The 22,056-nt window shown below is 35.6% G+C and overlaps 1 protein-coding gene across 3 annotated transcripts in view; it reads left to right on the top strand.

The window, feature by feature from the left end:
• LOC128994022 (putative inorganic phosphate cotransporter) overlaps positions 1–19,374 on the top strand; it is a 79,282-nt gene extending 59,908 nt beyond the window's left edge. For 2 of the 3 annotated variants that reach the window (XM_054418234.1, XM_054418228.1), the window contains exons 2-9: positions 10,076–10,266; positions 10,602–10,844; positions 11,576–11,663; positions 12,440–12,666; positions 13,942–14,091; positions 16,131–16,263; positions 17,445–17,686; positions 18,770–19,374. In XM_054418234.1, coding sequence (XP_054274209.1) covers positions 10,076–10,266; positions 10,602–10,844; positions 11,576–11,663; positions 12,440–12,666; positions 13,942–14,091; positions 16,131–16,263; positions 17,445–17,686; positions 18,770–18,937 — 1,442 coding nt within the window. In that variant the 3' untranslated portion in view covers positions 18,938–19,374. Of the gene's footprint in view, positions 1–7,277; positions 7,324–10,075; positions 10,267–10,601; positions 10,845–11,575; positions 11,664–12,439; positions 12,667–13,941; positions 14,092–16,130; positions 16,264–17,444; positions 17,687–18,769 lie in introns of those variants that run through there. The other variant, XM_054418242.1, reaches the window with a different exon arrangement.
• Positions 19,375–22,056: the final 2,682 nt, after the last annotated feature.

The raw sequence follows: 22,056 nt of genomic DNA, 5'->3' as shown, positions 1-22,056 counted from the left end.
AGTGATTGCTAACTTGCGAGTCACACAATATACAATTACAAGACCTTTCTTTGGACATCTCTACCAAGTTTCTACGCCCAACCGTTCTCTCAAATTAGTAGGGACAAAGTTTCCAATCAAATATTTAGATTCCCCCATGTTAATATTATGGGAGAAACTCCAACTTTGATGGCCTGTGGGGCAAAGCCCGAGGATTTCTACTACATGAATTGGTGAAAGGGGGCGTCTACACAAAAAATACTTTATTTTGACACGTCGTTTGTAAAAATCCGTCCATTATTAACGGAGGAGTAGTGTTTTGTAGAAATCACCTTCACGTATTATATATAAGGATTTCACAACTTTAAAAGCCGATTTTTATTTTACAAACCTAACTAAGCCAAGCAGTGTTGCCAACATTTTGTTGCTTATGCCCATTCACAGTGCGATTGTTAACTTGCGAGTCACAGAGTACATAATTATTGCACAACTTAAACAGCTGATTTGTGATGTTCCCAACCTAACTATGAAGCCAAGCAGTGTTTCCATTTTTATGGCACTTTTGTCCATTCACAGTAGTGTATTAGCTCCCAACATGTGTATTGTGTAGTGATTGCTAACTTGCGAGTCACTAAGTACACAATTATTGCACAACTTGAACAGCTGACTTGCAATGTTACCATCAGTAGCCAAGCAGTATTGCCAACATGTCCATTCACAGTGTATCAGCTCCCAACATGTGTATTGTGTAGTGATTGCTAACTTGCGAGTCACAAAGTACACAATTATTGCACAACTTGAACAGCTGACTTGCAATGTTACCATCAGTAGCCAAGCAGTATTGCCAACATTGTGGCGTTTAATTGCCCTCCCTCTAATAGCTCGTTAGCCAATTAAAACTTGGCATACGTTATAGAGTTTGAAATAATTGCTTAAAATTTAGGCCATTGTGTAATCGCAGGTGTGTTAAGGGGTATTATTTAAAGATAATTTCTCCATTGATCGTTTGATTTTGAAAATAAATATTTTTGTTTTTATGTTAATTCTAAATTTTTGCTGACTAAATTTGACCTAGTCCTGTAGAAGACTTGCAAATTCTATTAATTTTGTAATTTATACGAAAATAGCTCTTTTAAGTGCGAAAACTCTAATATGATTTACGGACTGAAGTTGTACATTGACTTTGGATACTGATAAAGCCATCTTGTCTATTTGCAACCGATTCAGTCAGTTGTTTGCACGGAGATAAAATAGCTGAATAGGCCTTTTATACATTGTATTACGATTAAAATTAAATTGTCTCTTTTGGGTTTCGTACTACCAGAGTGAAAGTTGTGAAAGGTTAAAAGGGGTTTAAAATAGAGTAGCTTGTTTTTACGCAAGTTCATTTTTACACCTCTCGTCATCTATGGGTGGATCAGATGATAAGATAAACTTGTAAGTATTTACTTCCGCAGTCTTATCTAACTAATGTAGTTTCGTATCTACTTTCAACCTCGCAGTGACGTGAAAAAAAGTAAGGTCGCTGGTAAATAGGGAAGTTGTTTGAATGAAGAAGGTAGATGTAGAAGGTCCCTTAACCGAAATCTTTAAAGATGGAAGAGTTTTGTCATTTACTTTTGATGTTGTTATCCGTTATCCCCCCTTACGTAGGTACCTGCTGTAGAAGGGAGTACTGTTGAAGAGACCTGTTATAGCGAATTCCCCTTATAGAAAATACGCTGTTACCGTAAGTATCATGGTAAGACTTAGACTCGAGACCGCTTTACTTCTTCGCTTCGATGCTAAAAAGTATCGAAAAGAAGAGTTAAGTTTGGGATAGAGGCCAAAAAGCATCGTAACACTATCCGTTCAAATTCATCTATATGTGTCCTTTAGTTAAAAGTCGGACGATTTTTAATTAAATTTTGTACAAAGGTGCAAACCTAAGTTAATTCGAACCATCATGATCGGACTATAGGAACAGGGGTTTATGGGTAAAAATATGAGTTTCACAATTCCTCAAGACGTATTTTTTCCAGTTTCATTCTAAATTATTATGTATTTAAATAGATTTTTTGTCATTTTACGAATATTTAGGTTTCCTTGTGTACTGTTTACAATGAATTGAACGTTTTGTTTATTTCACCAACTACATTTTATAACAACTCCTAGGTAGGCTATTTGAGGTTATGTTATAGAACATTTTTAAAGAAATAGGCTTACTGGGATACTTTTCAATTAACAATACGTTTTCCGACAATATTCTTTGGCACGTGTCAAAAATTGAGGTTAGGAAATCAGAAATGAGAACGATTGTTGTTTCCCCACTGTGAGCAGTTCAAGTCCGATGTTCCGTGGCCCAGTCAAGCACGTGGTTCGATTCCGCTGTGTCAGTGTCAGAATTGTCCACCTGTTCATTTACATGTCGTAACTTTAAATGAAGTAATGATGTGCTTACGAAGAAAATCGATTGTTCTTGCGGCAATTGCCAAATACGTACGATTCGCCCGGCGAAAGCCTATTTGACAGGCTTGAACCTTTTTGATTGTTCTTGACTAGGTATTTTGGTAAAGAGGGGGTCTGTAACGGGTGTAATTTCTTTACTATAGTAGACAATAGTGTTCAGATTGAATAAGGTATACGAATGAAAGCTGGGAAATATATCTAAATTGAGACGTTTTATTTTAATTTTATTTTTATCATTACTTGAGTGGTAAAGATTACGGCATACCTGGAACTAAGTGTAAATATTGACTTTGTATGGTATTAATTAAACAAGTATATATTTACTAATTCGGTTACAAATTAGTTAGAATGAAATTATAATGATAGTCCCTACAACAGGGACAGGGAGGGAACAGGAGGATAAAATATTTAGGTCGGAAAATACTATGTGCTGACTATAAATTCGAACGCTCCGAATTGTTGTGGGTATGGAAGGAAAACACGATTTTTTATGGCTTGGAATTTTCAATTTGAAACAATACATTTTTATTGTAGTGCCAATAGACATATTTATTTAGATTAAAACTGAAATTCGAGTCTAGTGATCCTCGCTTCAATTTTCATTTTCATCTATTCAATTGTTATTTGGCACAAGCAAGTTTATTTACCAAGATTGTGAATTGAAGAAAGTGAAGAATGATAAGCTTGATTGATGCCTTAACACAAGCTGACAGATTCAATGAAGTGAAAATTCCTTATCATCTCTTTATCAGCTACCTTGAAGGTCGAGGGGTGGATTTGATGCAGTTAAAATTTTCTCAATAATTACACTTTTCAACTACGATATCGAGTTTTCACACAAAACATTTCATAAGCATATGTTGAGTGAAAAGTAGTCGATTATATATTTTTGCAGCTCAAATAATTTATTTATAGTCCAATAAATAAGTTTACACATATAAGTGAATTTATTTGTCTAGTAGTTTGCTATATAAAGTATAGTTAAGTCAGTTCAATTTTGTATTTTGTAGGTAGGTATAATGATTCAATTCTTAACTGAAAATGTTAACACCAAATAATGGCTACAAAATAAATATCTCTTAGGTTATCTCATTTCTTAATGAACATGAATTTTTACACTCAAAAAACAAGTCCATCCTACGCATTTTAAATATTGAGAACATTGTTTATATTTATTTGTAGTTTAATCTATTACACATGTTACATAGAAAGACATTGTTAACTCTTATCTGAATTACTTTATCTTCCTTTTGTTGGAAAACACTCACTGAATAATGTAAAACGACATTGTAAACAATAACAACAACATTCTTCCAAACACTCTAGCATGTTTTACGCAGCTATACAAACTAGATAAATTATTATACTTGTCAAGCATTTAAAAAGCATCGTCATAGTATCATCTCAACATTGATTATAGATGACGGCCTCGTTTCAATGATAAACAGTATCAGAAGATAAATACACTATTTAATTTACAAAACATTTTATTTCGTTTTATATTTTTCGTCATACTGCAGCCAAAAACAGCCGTTTGTAATGCATGCGTTGTGGGACTGTAGGGTTTTTACACTCTAGACTTGAAGCTCGAGCTTATTTTTAAAACTTGAGCTCGGGTCAAAAAAGTTATTTTAGGTCTTAGTGAGGAAATATACTATAACCTGTACATCTGAAAAAATATTATGTAAAATATTTGTACATAATCGGGTTTCACAGTCTAGACTAAACCCGAAGTCACTTGTAATTATACTCGTTAGTCTCACTACACTTCCATGAAAATGCAGTTCAGTGTTATCTTCATAGAGATAACTCCAAAACAGTGTTAATACACTAGTCAACTTTCACACTATTAACAGGGTTCCTTGAAACAGTACACCTAGGTTGCATCGTCTGATGTTTGGAACTTCTGCAAGTGCAACGCACATACGTATACGTATAAACTTCATACGTACGTAGCAATGTGAAAGTCGAAACATTCATTAAAATTTGATATCCAACCGAACTCGAAAAATTATTTGAACTGGACCTCACTTGGAAGAAATGAAATGAAAATAGTTTGTTTATTGAGGCGAACATTAGGACCACATACAGTAGTACTTTGCAGTTAACCTCTTGTGTACTGAATATAAGCTAAATCAAACAAAAAGTTTGTATAGCACTTATTTAAACTATAACAAATGATAACTAAAAATTAAAGTGATAAATCTTGGTCCCTATAATTCTTCATTTGGACTTGACTCAACTAAAATCGTTTTCAGTCTGCACACTTAACCATGGCGGTTATCCATGAGAGTCAAGGGATATATTTACTGTAAGGAGATACTTGATTGATACTTTGTATCGGTTTTCCCAGAAGCTATTACCGTAAGCGTCATAGCGAGACCGATTTACTTGTTAATTTCGATGTCCCCAGTGGTTAAAAACACAATTAGACAAATTTAAATTCGCTTAGTCTGCAGATTTACTGTGGTTTGTGTGTTCTTATCGATTTGTTGAACAGATCTGCCAAAGTACGTCACCGTATAATTTATCGAACGCCAAAGAACTTTTTTTCCAAATCAGCTGTGATATACGTGGACGAATTCGAGTGGAACTTTTCGAGTGTTCCCCGATATCGGTAAATGGTTAATGTGAGCATTTGAGATAACTGTTGATAACCGTAAGAGGCGGTTTTGAGGTCCAACATGTTTTATAAAGGATTCTTTGTTTCTAAATCTCATAGAGTTGTCAAGACTGTTTGATTACTTCCTGAATAACATTGATAAAAAGTGTTTTATTTACAAAACAAAATCAATAACAAGCATTCACTGCAAAACCAATAGGTTAGCGAAAACAAACAAAAAACTTAAATCAATGACAAATCTTTTAAATGTGACAAACAAAATCGTTATACTTTCAAAACAATTGCAAGTGTTGGTTTGTTGTTGGACGAAGTAGTCATGATAATCTTTTGTTTTAGGTAGGCTTATATTTGTTCTTAAAACTTGTAAACTGATAGGCCTACAGACATATTGCTAATAAATTGTAGGTAGATCAACTACTACCAACCTCCATTTGGTTTAATGGATGTTTTTTAACTGACATTAGAGATGGTGGATATGTAAATCAGGTGATTAATTGACCAATTTTCCGACATTACTCTGTGTAGTGGAGCCGGAAGTCGCTCTGCGGTAGATTCGCACTTCCGGCGGTCGCTCTTCATACTTGACAAGCGGCGCGAGTGCGAATTTGCTGTTTTCGAGGTTAGAATTGCGAAAACACGAGACTGTTGCTCAGTTCATTATAACAAATAAACTACCGTAATTCATTTTAGAACATGATTTTGCTGTTTTCAAAGTTAGGTTTGTGAAAACATTAGCGTTTTCATAATGTTAATCAATGCTTTTTCCGATGTGATTGTGCTGTTTTTGAGGTTAGATTGGCCAAATGTTGACATTTGTGCTCACAATGTAAATCAATGCTTATTCGGATGTGATTTTGCTGTTTTCGCTTTTTCAATGTTAGAAAATAGTAAAATATGATGATGTTGCAATAATAAAGTAGGTAGAATAAATTATTTTTCCAATCTGAATTAATTTTTGAATTATAACTGTTAGAATACAGATTTTTTTTTGTATTGATTAACAGTTAAAAATTTAATCTATCCTACTTTTATGATGTAATTTTAATATTTGCACAAACCAGGTAATTTAAAAATGTCCCTTTTCTGCTTTAATATCAAGAAAAAAATTGGGACTTGTAATAAATACTGTATGTTTTTTAATTTTTTTTTATACAAATATTAAAACAAATAATGATGCTTTGTGGAAGTTTAAATACTTTTTACATTGTATATAAAATCCCTAATTTTTGCACATCTAATTAAAACAAAAAACTTTTTAAGTTTTAAAAGTGAAACCCTTATTTTGGTTTGCCCACATATTCCATATTCAAGTACTGTACTGTAGTACCTTTATCTAAAATGGATTTAAGAGGTTTATAACCTTCAACTAATTTGATTCTGTTATCTAAATCTGTTTAGGCCTAGATTGTGTATGTGTCTAAATATATGAACTAATTAGGTATGTGAGACAAAGGTTTAAAGAGTTTGAGAAGCAATTAAATGGTTAATTATGGCAAAATATGGATTACCATTTCTTGATTGGTTTCAGCATTGAAATTTTCATTTATTTATTTACAGGTGCTTTGGAATCTTTCATTTGTAGGCCCTGTGTAATGTATAGTTTAGGACTTGATACATTTTGAATTGAGCTTTAGAATTTAGGCTAGCTAATTTGTTTGAGAAAATTCATCACAGGAAATGCAAACACACATTCAATTCAAACTTCTAAACATCATAGGGTAAGAAATCATAATTCTGGAAGTATTCAGATTTCATTTCTAGCCAAGCAACTTCGATTCATACAAAAGTGGAAATAAATGTTTGCTCACATTATTTTTAAATTGATAAAGTAATTTCAAATGAGTTTTGTTGTGTACTTCCACAGCAAATACAGGCAGTTCTTACAAATGGTAGAACCACATGTTTTTCCGGTTCCAACCACTTTGTACATTGTAAACTAGTTTTACTAAGTTACGGTAATATTTTGGATTAGAAATTAATTTTCAACAGATTTTACAAATGGAGCACAATAAAAATCAATTTAACTATTTATTCAAACCATTGAAAATAATAACAAGTTGCTATTACCTATGATAATATAAACAAATTAGAAAGTTCCTAAATATTACTATCTATGAGGAACAAACCTTTGCCCATTGTTTTACGACAATACTTAGCTATACTTTTCACAATTTTGAAATCGTTAGCTATTCATTTGTATCTCATGAATTCCTTTTTATTTTCCTAGGGCCGTTCTTGTGGACAACATTACGCAAAGGAGATAGTTTGATCGTGTAAGTACTTCGGACCAGCTTCACCGCCATCTTGTTTGAAATCGCATGTTAAACTATCTCATAATTGCATTTAGATTTTAGTTTAGCCAAAATTCAAAGTGTAATGAATTTTTATCAAGTAAAAAGCTTCTTTCATTATCCTTCTTTGGAACCTGAAATAATTTGTATTAATTTTGTAGAGCCTATTACATTGGTTTAATTTGAATGCAGGCAATAGTTATTTTTATTTTCTTTTCCAAGCATTACAGTCAATTTTTTGATTGCCAAGCAGCAGCTATTTTGGAATTTTTTTCTAGATAATTTTGTAGATCTTTAAAGCAAATAATTTAGTATATTGAAGCGTTGTTGTACCTCTATTTATTATGGAGAAAATAAAAAAAAACTGTAAATTTTGTTATTTTTATGGAATATAAATAAACTGTCGTAGTTTGCTTGTTTATGGATTATTGTTTAGATAAAATCTGGAAATTTTAATTATTTCATACCACAGGATAATTTTAACATTTGACAACAAAACACGGGTTCCTTTCCTGTGGCAACGAACCTAGGTACTCATTACATCCAATGATAATAGGGAATAAATCTGGCAGGTTAAAGAGAATATTTTAGTCTAAATCCTATCAGATAAATGTAAATCGAATAAGTGTGCAGGTTTGCTGTGGCATGGGTATTTTTATAAGTCTTTAACGAGTAGGCTATATAGTGAAGTACCAGTGAGATAATAATAAGCAAATTAGTATAGGTTTTCTCTCAAAAATTAATAAAAAAATCCCTCCATATGAAATATAAGAGACGAGCATATTTTAAATAATCTATTACTTATTTAATAATATCTTAAATTACCCAACAACTAACAGTAGTTCATGATAAAAGTGCATTTCATACACGGATAATACTAAAACTACAAATGTTAATTAATATTCCATCATATTAAATGCCAACAATAAATTTTATTAAACATTTACAAAAGCTCATCCTCCAGAAGCAACACATTTAAGGAACATGTAAATATTACACCATTAAAAAAATACAATATACCTAAAAGCAATTTAAAACATAAGTAAATATTTTGTACAAAAGGAATGGAAGGGGGGTTGTTTTTTTTTAAGAGAATAAAGAGATCTTACAACACCTTAGCAGCACTTAATTTATTTTTCCTTATTGAGGCATTAACTTTAAAAGTTGGTTCGGTAATCACGTAGGATCTTATTATTCTCTGTTTAGGTAAATACAATTATTGCTTGATTTTTTAACACTTTATTTCAGAAAGACTTTAAAATTAGTGAGTACTTTTAGGAAATTGTGATTTCACAGCATTGAATTTGATCTGTATGAAAAGTAAAAATATATTACCCTATCACAGTAGCTTTCCTTTGTTTAGGAGCAACCAAAAATCCAGAATTTCAGGCATCTTAAATTTTGAGAAGCTCTTGTAAAAAACTGTGCAGAGATTTGTCTTGAGATCAAAATTGGCAATTTAACCTGATTTTAAGAATGTATGTTTAAGTGGTATTCCAAAAAACCCAGACGAACAAATATTCGATTTAATAGCAGATGATAATTATTTTTATTTTATTTCATCCTCCATATGGGAGGTCGATAATAAAAATGGGCTCTAACAGTATTTTGGTTCTTTTACGCTACTTGAAATGGTGATACAGGTTTTGCAAATTTAGACCTGTAAGAATAAACAGGAGTGTTGGATTGGATTGGTAAAATATTAGCTGATTCTTCATTCAAGGTCTTCTATCAAAAGCCAAATGCACAAGGACAGCTGGGTCCAGTTTTGAACCTTCCAAAAGCGCTTCAAACTTTTCATAGGATCAAGATGCAATTCCGATTATTATACAGCGTTCTTTGCGCCATATTATTCAGTCATTCTATGTTTCCTTGATGTCTAATGAGGATTAAATTCTCTTGTTCTAGGGGATTTCATTGCGTGGCTGAGTTATTTAGGAGAGAAATTGTCATAATGTGAGATTTAGTCAGTTGGTTTTTAGAACGTTGAGGGATCTATTTTTAACTTGTCGTTCTTTTACAGAACAAGTTTTTAACAAAGGTTGTCCAAAAAGTATTATAACCGATGAAAACTATGATTTTTAGTACTGAATCACATATTCTACCCTCAGGCAAATTATGTCCTGATGGATGTTTAAATATCCTATTTAGCTTTAGACCTTCACTTTTTACAGGGCTTTAGTTATCAGTAGGAATCGGACGGACACCTGTTAATAAATCACAAGTACTACAACTCTTTCGGATCAAAAATCTTTTGCCTTTGATTCTGCAAAATAGGATTGTTCAGCTGGACATGAAAAGAACCTGCAAGGAATGCAAACTGATGAAATCTTACAATTTATATCACAATAATTTCATCTAGGAATTTCAGAGGAGGCCTTAGATGGACTGGATACAAGAAACGGAAGACTCAATAGATTACCTACAGAGTTATTGTTCACTTATATGTCATCATTGTGATTGCACAGAAGTCTCAAAGCTTATGTAATGAATTTTTTAATTTATTTTTTAGCAAGTTTAGAAGGTCAACTTGATCACTGGCCCAGCTGTCTTCAATAAAGATTTCAATAAATCATCCTGCTAAAGAATCGTCTAGTCTTGATTCATAACCTCATCCAACATTCATCTCTTTAACTTCTTTAGGACCAAGTCTGTTTGCGATAGGACAATCTGCTCGGCTATCAACCTATTCTTCAGTGTTGTCTGTTGTTACAATGATGGCCCTTTGTTGCAGGATGCGTAGGTTTGAGGCACGTGGTGACGGCTATGCTGTTCCTAGGGATGGCCAACGCCTATGTTATGAGGACCAACATGAGCGTGGCCATTGTGGCTATGGTGAACCACACAGCGCTGCCCAAGCATCCGGCAGTAGTGGTGGATGAGTGCGGGTCTGGCCCAACGTTGAACAATGGCACACATCATGCGGTAAGCACTGGAACATAATCTGCCAAACTAAACTTACTAACTAAACTTTTTTTTGTAGTTCATCCAATTTGAAAAATACAGCATTACAATTTTCTTTGCATCCTAATTTCAGCCACATAACATTTTGTGTATTCTATTTATATTTCACTTTACTCTTGACATTTAAGCTTTTCAACCAAAAGTTCCTCCTTATTTTTCTATTTAACATTTTTTTACATTCACACGGGAATTTTCCAACCCCTGATCTCGTCCTCATGTGTATCATTACACAGAAAGTCATTCAATTCATTGTTGTTTCTGTCTTCAAGAAATGATAAAATTACTAAATTTTCTAGACTATGCAAGATGGAGAATTTGTTTGGGACACCACGCTACAAGGATACATCCTCAGCTCCTTCTTCTATGGCTACGTTCTTACGCAGATCCCGTTCGGAATCTTGTCCAAGAAGTACGGCGCCCGGATGTTTCTCGGTGTCGGCATGTTAGTGAACTCTGTGTTCGGGTTTCTCGTCCCTGTCGCAGCGAGGCACGACTATAAATGGCTCATCCTCGTACGGTTCATCCAAGGATTGGGCGAGGTGAGAGTTTTATAAGTTTTAACTTTTTTTAACTACCCGTGCTTCACAATGAGGTGAAGACGCAGAAGAGAATAATGTGGGTTTCAAAATCTTCAGTATAAAACAGTCTTACATCACATATAATAACGCACTATTGATTGTAGATCAATTATCCATGTGGGTGAATTTAAACAATTTGCAGCAATCTAGATGGTTGTAAAATAATTTCTGTTGAAATAGAGATTTTACATTATACAGTACGTTGAAATCTGGATTTTGTATTTGGTTCAGTATAATTATTAATTGAAATTGTCTTTTGGGACTTACTATTTTATATATTTTAGATCCAGTGTCTGTGAATAAAAAACAAAACTGATATTACCAACTGAAACACTTATTTAACCTCAAATTTTTTGATTCAACCAGTAATGAAGCTTAAGTATGCTCACAACCAAGTATCATCAAAACACAGGCTTGATACGGGTCATAATTAAGCTTTGACTGGCTGATTCCATAGCCAAGATCCTCTAACCAAAACCAAAAGTCTTTGCTAACAGATTACAAATTCAAACTTTCAAAAATACTAAAACCTTTTTTGATATCAACCTATGCAATAATATGAACATACAATAACTCTACGAGGCTGTCTTTGTCTATGGTATTTTTTGTTTTTGTTAATGACTTATTTTGAAATAAACAATAACCAAGCTATAACTAAATCAATGCTGTAACACATTTTGTTCATGTCTCAGGGACCGATCGTACCTTGCACACATGCTATGCTGGCCAAGTGGGTCCCTCCGAATGAAAGGAGCAGGATGGGAGCTTTTGTTTATGCAGGTAATATAATTTTTCCATTGTTGCCTAAAAAGTGGAAGCTAAACAGCTGTTACCGTGTACTGTTTTTCTAAACAGGTGATTTCTCAGCATCTTATTGTGTGCCCTAGTTTAATTTTTTTTTTTTTTCATACTGCAGAAAACAGATGTTTTTAATACATGTGTTGCAGGTTTAAAGTACCTAGCTCTTTTTCTCCCTAGGGAATAAAAATCAGCTGTTGTAAACTCTTAACTCGGTTCTCAAGTAATCACATGTATCAAAAATATGTATCAATTGTTTCATTCAGTCGTAGCTTATGTTGCCTTCTTGTTACTAGTTTGACATATCGAAAGTATAATGTATACTAACATAATTGCAATAGTCAAAATGATTGAATCACTTTACTTACTATCTGCTTATTTGCAAAATTAGCAAAATTTAAAAACAGTTAAACGTTGTTATGTTTTTTTATGAAAAGTAGTTTTGTATTCTAGCTTAGTTTATTTAATAATATTGCAATATGACAAAAAATATAGTTCATCACAAGGGCAAAAAGTCTAGTTTCAACCCTAGCTCGTTTTCCGACCCTTGCTTTGCCTCAGTCATTAAACTTGAGCTCGGGTCGAAAAGAGTCACTTTACGCCTGAGTGATGTAATATACTATTGTTCATTTGCGTTAGATTACAAAGCAGCTGATTTGTACCAAGAAGTCCCAAGTTTCAAGTTTATGAGACTTCACTATTCAACTGTATTAGACTTGTTTTTGGCGGTCAACTTCAACTCTCTGTGTATTTCGTAGGAGCTCAGTTCGGCACTGTGATCTCGATGCCGGTGAGTGGTTACTTGGCGGAGCACGGGTTTGACGGAGGCTGGCCCTCCATCTTCTACTGCTTCGGCCTGGTTGGAGCCATCTGGTCTCTTGCGTTCCTCTTCATGGTGGATGAAGACCCCGAGACTAGCACTAAGATCAAGGAAGACGAGAGGAAGTATATAATTAGCAGTGTTTGGGGCTCTGCAGGGATATCGGTACGTGCTAGCGGAGTAGATACATCATACAGTAGTTAGTTTTTCCCCCACATATCCTGTTAACGGTGTTTATTTATTTCAGAGGAGTTCCCTTTATCCCTTAAATCCTATGGAAGTATCATAGAGGCTTACTAATTATGTTTGCCCAGGCTTTTATGGATTTTAACATAAATTTTGTAAATTATTGTTGTAGTTATTGATGTCAATAGAACCCAAGTCACAATCTTTACATTTTAAAAAGAAATTTGAGGACCTCTGACTACCTAGATGTATAATCTTATGTAATAATCTTATCAAACCACAGTAGAACCCCACTAATCCAACCTTGGCTAGTCAGACTCCTAGCTTAATCAGACCGTGCCATTGCCAATCGGCAACAATGTGCCGTAATATCGTTTCTATTTTACCGGCAATATTGTAGAGATCGTTACTGTCTCCTGCAATCATAGGAAAAAATCTTGTTTATCCCTCGCTGTTACAAAAATATCATCAGCGTCTTCTGTGATCCTGGAAACATCAGCGTCACCCCCGCGATCACGGCCAATCTAGGGAATCATCTGTGGTAACAAAAACATTATCATAGTCTTGCCTAATCGTGGAAAAATATTGAACACCTCCTGCAGCACAGAAACAGCATCTTTCTTTTTTGCGGTTAAATCCTAGACGAATCCGTGGTCATGGACAAAATCATCATCGTCTTTGGTGATCGCGGCTAAATATTAAACATCTCCTGTACTCTCAAGAACATTATTGTTGTCTCCTGTTATCACAGAAAATCTTTAATGTCACCTCCGGTAACGGAAACTTCATAATCTTCTCCCACGATTGCAGCAAAATCCTGAACATGTTGCTCTTCAGATTATCCAACGTTTTCACTGTTCAGACCATTAGACCAAGGTCCTGGTGATGGAGTAGTGGGTTGTACTGTATACTGAAGTATACAACACAGTGAGTACACAGTACACAGTAGTATTGAAATACAGTGCTCGATTAGTAAATAATTGGGTGCCAGGGCTGTAACCTCTATTTAATGTGATTTGTACCTATTTATGCCAATATTTTTATCTTTCCGAAAAAGAGGGACCGGTACCCCGTTGACTATTAGATTGAGTTGTTCGTAGAGCTTTATTTACCTGAAACAAATATTTTTGAGCATCACAATATTCCTCTCTCAGTTATCAGGCGATTTAGTTGTTATCTACAGTTTTGTTATGAACAAAATTTTTAAATACGCCTACATTGTAGTTCTAACCAATGTTGAATTTTGTCATACAGTCGCCTCCAGTGCCGTGGATGTCCATTGTCAAGTCTCTTCCATTCTGGGCCATCTTGATCTCTCACATGGGACAGAACTACGGCTACGAGACATTAATGACGGAGCTGCCAACCTTCATGAACCAAATACTGCACTTCAACATCAAAGAGGTATGTTGTGTTGCAATTTACTTTATGAAGATAGATTTAGATTCTTTTGCATACTAAAAACCATCCAAGTGAATCAACGTGCTTGACTTTTTCCTTTAATATCATGAGAGGGATTGTCCTGTGTCATATTCTGCTTCCATTTTTTTTTCCATTTCCATTTTGTTTTGTCATAAGAGCAAGAAGCTCCCTGACTGCAAACCCGGTACCTACAATTAAACATACCCGGGCCCCATGATGTAGGCCGAAGCTAATGCACCAACCTTTGGCACATCATGGGAGGATGACTTAAGGTCATCAGGCTCACCGGCTGCCGAAGCAACCCTTCGGAGAGAGGGTTTCCCCTCAATCCTATCCTAACCAGGGATACCGGCTACTTGTTTAAGCGTCACTCTACCTGGGTTCCCCCAGGTACGAAACCCAGAAGGACCATAGTGGAATGCTCTGACGCATTTAGTGCAAGCAACACTCGGGACCTATCCAATCCCTGACAGGCAGAACCCGCCATCAAAGCCAGGAAGAAGGGGACCACCAGCAAGCTGATGGGCCTATTTACACTACTACCCGATTGAGGCCTTACCCAGTTGCTGGGAAACCAGAGGTAACCAAGGCGATAGATCCCTGAACACCCCCAGCGGGCTTTGAACCCAGCACCTGATCTACTTCGTTTGCCCGTCAAGCCCAACATCACTGCCAGGCCAACAGGGTTTCCCAAAAGGAGCCAGGAATAGAAGTGGGTCCCACCCGGATGAACCTATCCACCACAGGTGGCGACACCCTTTGCTCCATTGAAGTTCCAGGGAGAACTCCCCACACTCTAGATAACCATACCTTCCGGTCTCAGAGACAGGGATTGGCTGATGGAGTGCGACCAGCCGTTGCCCTCACACTGTGGAAAGTTACGCTCCCCTAGAGTGTCCCCGTGAGCTGACGGGTACTTGCCTGATTTCACCTCCAGGAAAGGCTACTTCCAAAGTCGAGGATATGCCACACAGAATGCTGGTCGCACAGAGCAAGCAGGCCGAAGCCCAAAGAACCATAGTCACAGGTAGATGGGAGATTGATGGCGCACTTCCACCTCTCCGAGAGCTAAACACCCGACCAACCTGGATGGAGGAATGTCACTGGAGGCTCCCCCTAAGGGGCTGGCGCTTACCAGACGTCCATAACTGACTACGGCCTACTACGGCATAATGACTATGGCCTACTTGAGAAGCCGATACCAACACTGAGCAGTTACCTCCCCTTTGGGGGCTAGGTTTTTCACCTCCCAGGACGAGGCTACTTCCAGAGCCGAGGATATGCCTCGCAAAATGTCAGTCGAACACAACAGGTAGGACGAGCCTGAAGAACTCCAGTCACAACCACAGTTACAGGTAGTTGAGGAGAGGCGGCAAAAGCGGCATCACTGAGAGCTAAACACCCCACCACCCTGAATGAAGGGAGTGTCACTGGAGGCTCCCCCTAAGGGGCTGGCGCTTACCAGTCGTCCATAACTGTGGCCTACCTGAAGTGCCGGTTCAAACACCGGGCAATTACCTCCCCTCTGGGAGAGCTAGGGTCCGCGTGGTCGCTAGGCCACGTACCCACGCAAGTGTGGGCCCCCTGCGGGGTATATTCTGCTTCCATTATCTCTCTTCACTGTCCTCTTCCAAGTCTCCCATGACCTTCTTCTTTTCTTACTCCCCTGAGATTCACACTACTGCTTGTGCCAAGTATGTCTAATCCATCCAAACCTCATTGTCTTTTGTTGCTCCGAAAGAAGATTTGCGTTGGAGAGAGGTATATTTAATTCAATTGTCTTGCCCATCATTGGACATGAAGACATCCCTCCCTCCAACTTAAACGTTTTGTAAAACCAAAGTTTTGTATTTCTTCTTGTGCCAGAGAAAGCTCTTTCCCATCTGGGAAATCATTCTCATGAAAGATTTTATAATTAAGGCTCATTTACTCTATGTTATATAAATTTAAATTATTACTTTTCCTATGATCATTGCTGGTTGTTACAAAAACAATAATCAGAAACTTTTATAATTTTCCAGAATGGAATCATGTCGTCGTTGCCGTACCTTGCAATGTGGATGTTGTCAATTTTGATAAGTTTTTGTGCGGATTCAATGATCCAGAAAGGTTGGTTCTCCCACACCGTCGTGCGGAAAATCGCCAACGGCATCGGTAAGTTGATAAAATGCTGCACATATTATAACTATTCTTAAATAAAATAGCACAGTATTCACTGAAACTTATAATTTCTATGAACTTATTATTATCGAGGTCATAAATTTTAGTACCTTTTAACATGTTTCATACGACAACTTTGTAGTACTAGTAAAAAATATTTTTAAAACTCAAATTTCATCGTGACATCTCCAACCACAGGCTAGGATTGTTGATTGTTTGATCAACTGCAGCAAACAAAATTAAGCAAGTTCATTGTTCACTTCTGTATAGCTAATTGAGAATAGTATGGTAAATATTTTACACCAACAGTACCATATTTATTGCAAAATAAAAAATAAAATCTATTATAAATTACATAATACTATACAGTAGTAATGTTACTATGTCCATAGTAATTCTGTTCATAGTTAAAATTGATTGGAATACATTTTTTATGAGATTTTTTGTGACCAGTTAACAAAAAGGTAATTTAGAATGGTAATTTGTTGTAATTATTTGCTTTTAAAAACAGGTTAAACGCTGTTACATATTTTTACCAGAGCAACTTTTATACGCAATTAAACCTTTTAGAATATTTTCACATTAAATATATTTAAGTATGTGGCTACCTTAAAACATTACCTACTACGTTTCACGAGACCAGTGTAACACCTAACAATAATGCTCGCCTAACAATCAAAAGGTCGCCGGTTCGATCCTGAGAAAAGTAAGTAGCTTTTTGTTAGTTCGAAACTGGACCCAGCTATTCCTGATCATTTGACTTTAAATAAATGGTCATAGCTAATGAAACAGCTGATCTTAGTCAGTTACAAAGCTAGACAGATTATCTCACACTTGTATACACATCCTTTACTCATATTTGGGTTAAAATACGCCACATAGGGTGTCTCTACCTCAATGTTTGATCAATTGATTAAACAATTGATAAATTCATGTAAGATATATGTTGATAAAGGTATAGTAGGGTAAGTGCACAAGCAAATGACTGTTTCATAAAACATCATATGATTTTTTCTTGCCTAGTCCATCAAACATGGTCTTAAAAGAATAATGTGTAATAAACTACCACTATTCCAGCCCCAGGAAAGTGATGTCTAAAATTAATGCAAATTCAAAGATTTTACTCTTAGCTTATGGACTTGTTGAACATGTTTTAATCAGTTCAATGTCTCCAGGTCAGTATGGTCCGGGTATCGCTCTAGTCGCCGCCTCCTACACCGGATGTAACCCGTACCTGACCGTAGCCATTCTGACGTTGGGCGTCGGACTCAACGGAGGGATCTACTCTGGGTTCAAGGTCAACCATCTGGACATCAGTCCGAGGTTTGCCGGGATCCTCATGTCCTTCACCAACTGTATGGCCAACCTAGCTGGTCTACTGGCGCCGATAATCGCTGGCTACATCATCCAAGGAAGAGTAAGTTTAGTTTCAAAAGTGGTAATTTAAGTTGAGCCACAAAGGAGTAGGGAACAAAGGATATTCAAATTCAAATTATCTTTATTTATAGTATGTACAAAACGTACAATAAATAGTGTCAAGCTTATAATTACTATGTACAAATACTTAACCTAAACAAAAAATACAGAAAATAAAACTATCTATAGCTGTATACATTCATAAAAAGTTCATCTATTGAGTAGATGGGTTTTTCTATCAAAAATTCTTTAAGTTTTTGTCTAAACTTTTTTTATCCTTTTTTTTATCTTTTATTTCATTTGGATACACTTCATAGTACACTTAGGTGACGTCTGGCACTAGTGCTGGTGCCTACCACAAAGTTCCTTACGCCCCCCTCGTCCTCATGTACTTCTATGGGGGAGGATGACCGTGAGCCTGTGTAATAGAAATTTCCCCACAGTGTTCGCCATTCATTTCCACTCCAACATTACCAGAGCTGAAAGCGCATGATTGTCCCATAAGCATGTTTCCTCTATACCTTACTTCTCTGTGATTAAGTTAATTTAGAAGAGGGTTGAACTCATGAGACAACCACTAGAGTAGCAACACACACAACATAAGTTTCTTGTTGATATCAGTAAATGTTAGGCTATATTTACGTAACATTGTTTATACAATTGTATAACATTGTTTATACATTGTTGTTACGTGAGGCAACTGAAAATGTTAGTACTAGTGAGAGGCACTGAGCTAGAAATACAACTAGAGGTAGCACTTACATGGAAACCCTGCTAGAATATTGAGAAGTTGTAATTTTGTTACATTACAACCAACTAGGGGAAACAGCTCATTGGCTCACGGCGTTATGTATTATATAAAGCCAAACCCACAATCCTCAAGTTCAAATGTATTAAGTAGTACAATGTACTGTATTTTATCCCCTAGTACTAAGGCGACCAACATCTGGTTTGTCTATTGTCTATTGTCATCTCACAAAGTTGAAATTGAAGTTGACTTGAAGTTCAAAATAATAATAAACTTTAGTTTAGTGATATAGATGTAGTTGACATTATAAAGGTCTAACAATCTTGTATGTTGCAGCCGACGCAAGAAGCATGGCGGGAAGTGTTCTTTATCTCCGCGGGTGTCTACTTCCTCTGCAGTTCCGTCTACCTCATCTTTGCCTCGGGTGTGCGGCAGCCTTGGGACAATCCCGCCACCGACAAGCCGAGGAAACCCAACCCATCGACGCAAGAAAGCCAGCACTGACACTCGTAGAGCCTCTCTGGTTTCTTGTTATCGTCTTTCAAAAGGCATTGTCTATGTGGAATCGGCTTTCCATACTTACGCTTTTTACTAGTAAACATAACTGAACTGATGGAGCCTCGGACGAGAGGACGAGTGACGTATTTATTGTGTGACTGCGAGGAGTGACGTGTTAAAATCGTTTTATACCTAGTGTTAATTAATTGTTATTTTTATAAGCGTCTATGAAGATCGCCTAGGTAGTCCGGGTCGAGATCCGATATTAGTGCCCAACGGCTTACTACTTGTATTATTTTATTTATTTGGCTTTATAGTTGTTATTTTTAATTTGTTGATGTAGACTTGTAGTTAGAACATTCCAGAATGGAAGTTGTCTTGTAATTTTATAATATTAAGAATTTATATTCGATATTAAAAAGAGTACGGTTGCATTTATATAATATGTAGTGTTTTCTTTTGCTCTGACCTTCCAAGGAATTGGCTCGATAAAAGAATGTGTTTCTTTGTGATTAAATAGCATTTGTTGAATTGGTTTTAACATGTACCAACAAACTAGAAAACTGTGAGCTGCTACTAGTTTCAAAACCTGTTTGTGTTTCACTTAGGGGTAACATAACAATTTCTAACTGAGTTTAACACTTTAATCCTAGGGGTTATTCCAATTTCTATCATGTTTTCCCTCAAGTAATAAATACACAAAGCAGTTAGGATAGATTGAAATTTATTTGTATCACAGGTTTACTAATATTATTCTAAAAATTGTAGTATCTGATTATTTAATGAGCTTTTGTCTATAGAACGAGTTTATTGAATTACCTCTGAACTTCATAAATTGCTTGCTTATTTTGAGAAGAATGCATTAGATCTAAAACCTAGTCTTAACCTCAACTAAATAATAATTGACTTCAGTAATTTTTATTATTCTTTTTAAAATATCTCTGATTATAGAGTAGTAAAAATATAAATTTGTAAAGCTACATCCATGAATAAAAATAAAGGTGGCACTAAAGAACTTAAAATATATATATATATCAAGCTTAGTGTTTTCTACCACCACAGGATTGCTTACATATATAATATGGGGGCCCACCAGCTTTACGTAAAGATATGCGGCGGAATGCTCGGTTGCATGAGTTTTTACGACAGCCAATGGCAGCTGCAGACCAATCAGATAAGGGCATGAATGTTATTCCCCGTAAAGCCCCCCATCACGTGACATTGTTACATCCCACGGAAGCAGTTGTGCCACTTACTGGACCGTCGCGAAATATCCCACGTTATAAAATTAACTGTGATTAATTGTAATTGTGAAACGTAATAATCAATTATGTGTCGCTATGATTTTGACATAACAAAATAGTATTTTTTAAGAATTAGGCTTACAGACATAATTAAGTAAAATATTATTGAGTGTAAAGTATGAAATTTTACAAATTGGTTGTTTTCTCGAATAACTCGTTGTATCAATATTCCCATTATATTTTTAAATGAAACCATCAACGTCAACAGTTTCATACTTCACCGTCGTGTTTATAGTATAAAAATAATTGTATTGGATATAATTATATCGCATGATGTTAAAATAAGTGGCATAAAAAATCTTAATTCAGTGTTGCCAGTATGCCAAATTATTTTCACTGTTCGAAGAACGTATGTGTAATGTAAAACGATTAGTAGTTCCGCCTAGTTGAATGATTATAGCCCCAAATTAATGCCACTTGAGCTGTCCCTAGTGTAAAACCAAGGTTTAATTTCTGTTACTGTAGCCTTAATATTGTTCTAAATATTTTGTTCTTATCTCTTTCAGTTATAATCAATCATGTGAGGTTAAATGTAACGGTTAAATTTCTTTTCTAAATTAAAAGGTAGATGTAAAACCATTTTTACGGCGTTTTCAACGAACAAAACCGGTTTCCTCCGCACCCTGACCCCGTTTCAAATCACGGATGTAACGGTAAGTTTTAAACATTTAAAAAATGTTAATTTCTCGCACTATTTCTTTATATTTTATATCATATTATATAATCCTTAATACAACCTTGATTCTTTCTGTGCCCCTAGCACAATTAGTAGTAATAACCCAGAAAACCTCAGTCATAAAGTCACCAAACAAACCAGTAAGAATGTTAAAAGATATATTAGAATCACAAGATTTGTAACACATTAACTGCACTTTTCCCAAAGGAAAATTGTTTAATACCAAGAGTAAATCCAAAGTTCAAATTATTTAGGTATATTTTTAAGAGTATACATTTGCATAAGTTCAAAACAACTGCATTTTCTTTACAAACACAAAAATCCATCTTTTATGGGACGAGTTATAGGCAAGAATCTTCATTATGTGGACAAGCTATACAGGAAGTGATATATAGTACAGGGGCCAGGTTTAGGAGCGATAGACGCCCGGCAATAAATCACGAGGAAGCAAACTTTCGCTGGATCTTTATTCGGCTAGACCACTAGACTAATGAACAATGACGCGAAGAAGGACAGGAATACATACGGTTGTATAATGACATCTCTATACAAGCACTACATTGACAATTAGTTTATTAATAAACTGTCATTTACTGCCAACGGTCACATAAGACCAAAAGTCAAACAGTGTAAATACACTGATTTACAACGGCATAAGTTAATTATAAAATAATTCTTTTTACAAGTTTAGTAAATATTAAGACACACGATTACACAGAAATTTATATGTACACAGCTACCTCCTTGATTAGTTGTATAAATTACAAATTCTAACAATAACTATATTTACTTTCCCACTTCTACAAACTAGATTATTCATGATGAATCGCAGACAATGTAAGCAAACGGGGAAATTCGGTTTTCAAACGTTGGAATCACTGCATCCGAAACACGAGGCCGGTATAAGTACTTCCGAGAAATACGCGTACTTTCCCGATAAAGCCCTCCCCCTTCTACCATTACCAAAGATAAGCACCGCCCAGACTCGTCCAACTTGCCATGAGTGCTAATGCCTTATCTGCCTGTTCGTATACAACCATATAATATGTAACAATACTTCAAAGTTCGACCTTTTGTAAACGAGTAATCATTGACTAATAGTCAAAGCAAGTAATTTATTCATTTCTTTCCAATATGTCCTTTTA

The sequence above is a fragment of the Macrosteles quadrilineatus genome, unplaced genomic scaffold (assembly GCF_028750875.1).
Source record: "Macrosteles quadrilineatus isolate MER2022 unplaced genomic scaffold, UCM_ALF_1.0 Scaffold_1__1_contigs__length_201487025, whole genome shotgun sequence".
Taxonomy (NCBI): domain Eukaryota; kingdom Metazoa; phylum Arthropoda; class Insecta; order Hemiptera; family Cicadellidae; genus Macrosteles; species Macrosteles quadrilineatus.
The sequence above is the reverse complement of the archived record's forward strand: the minus strand, read 5'-3'. Positions and strand labels throughout refer to the sequence as shown.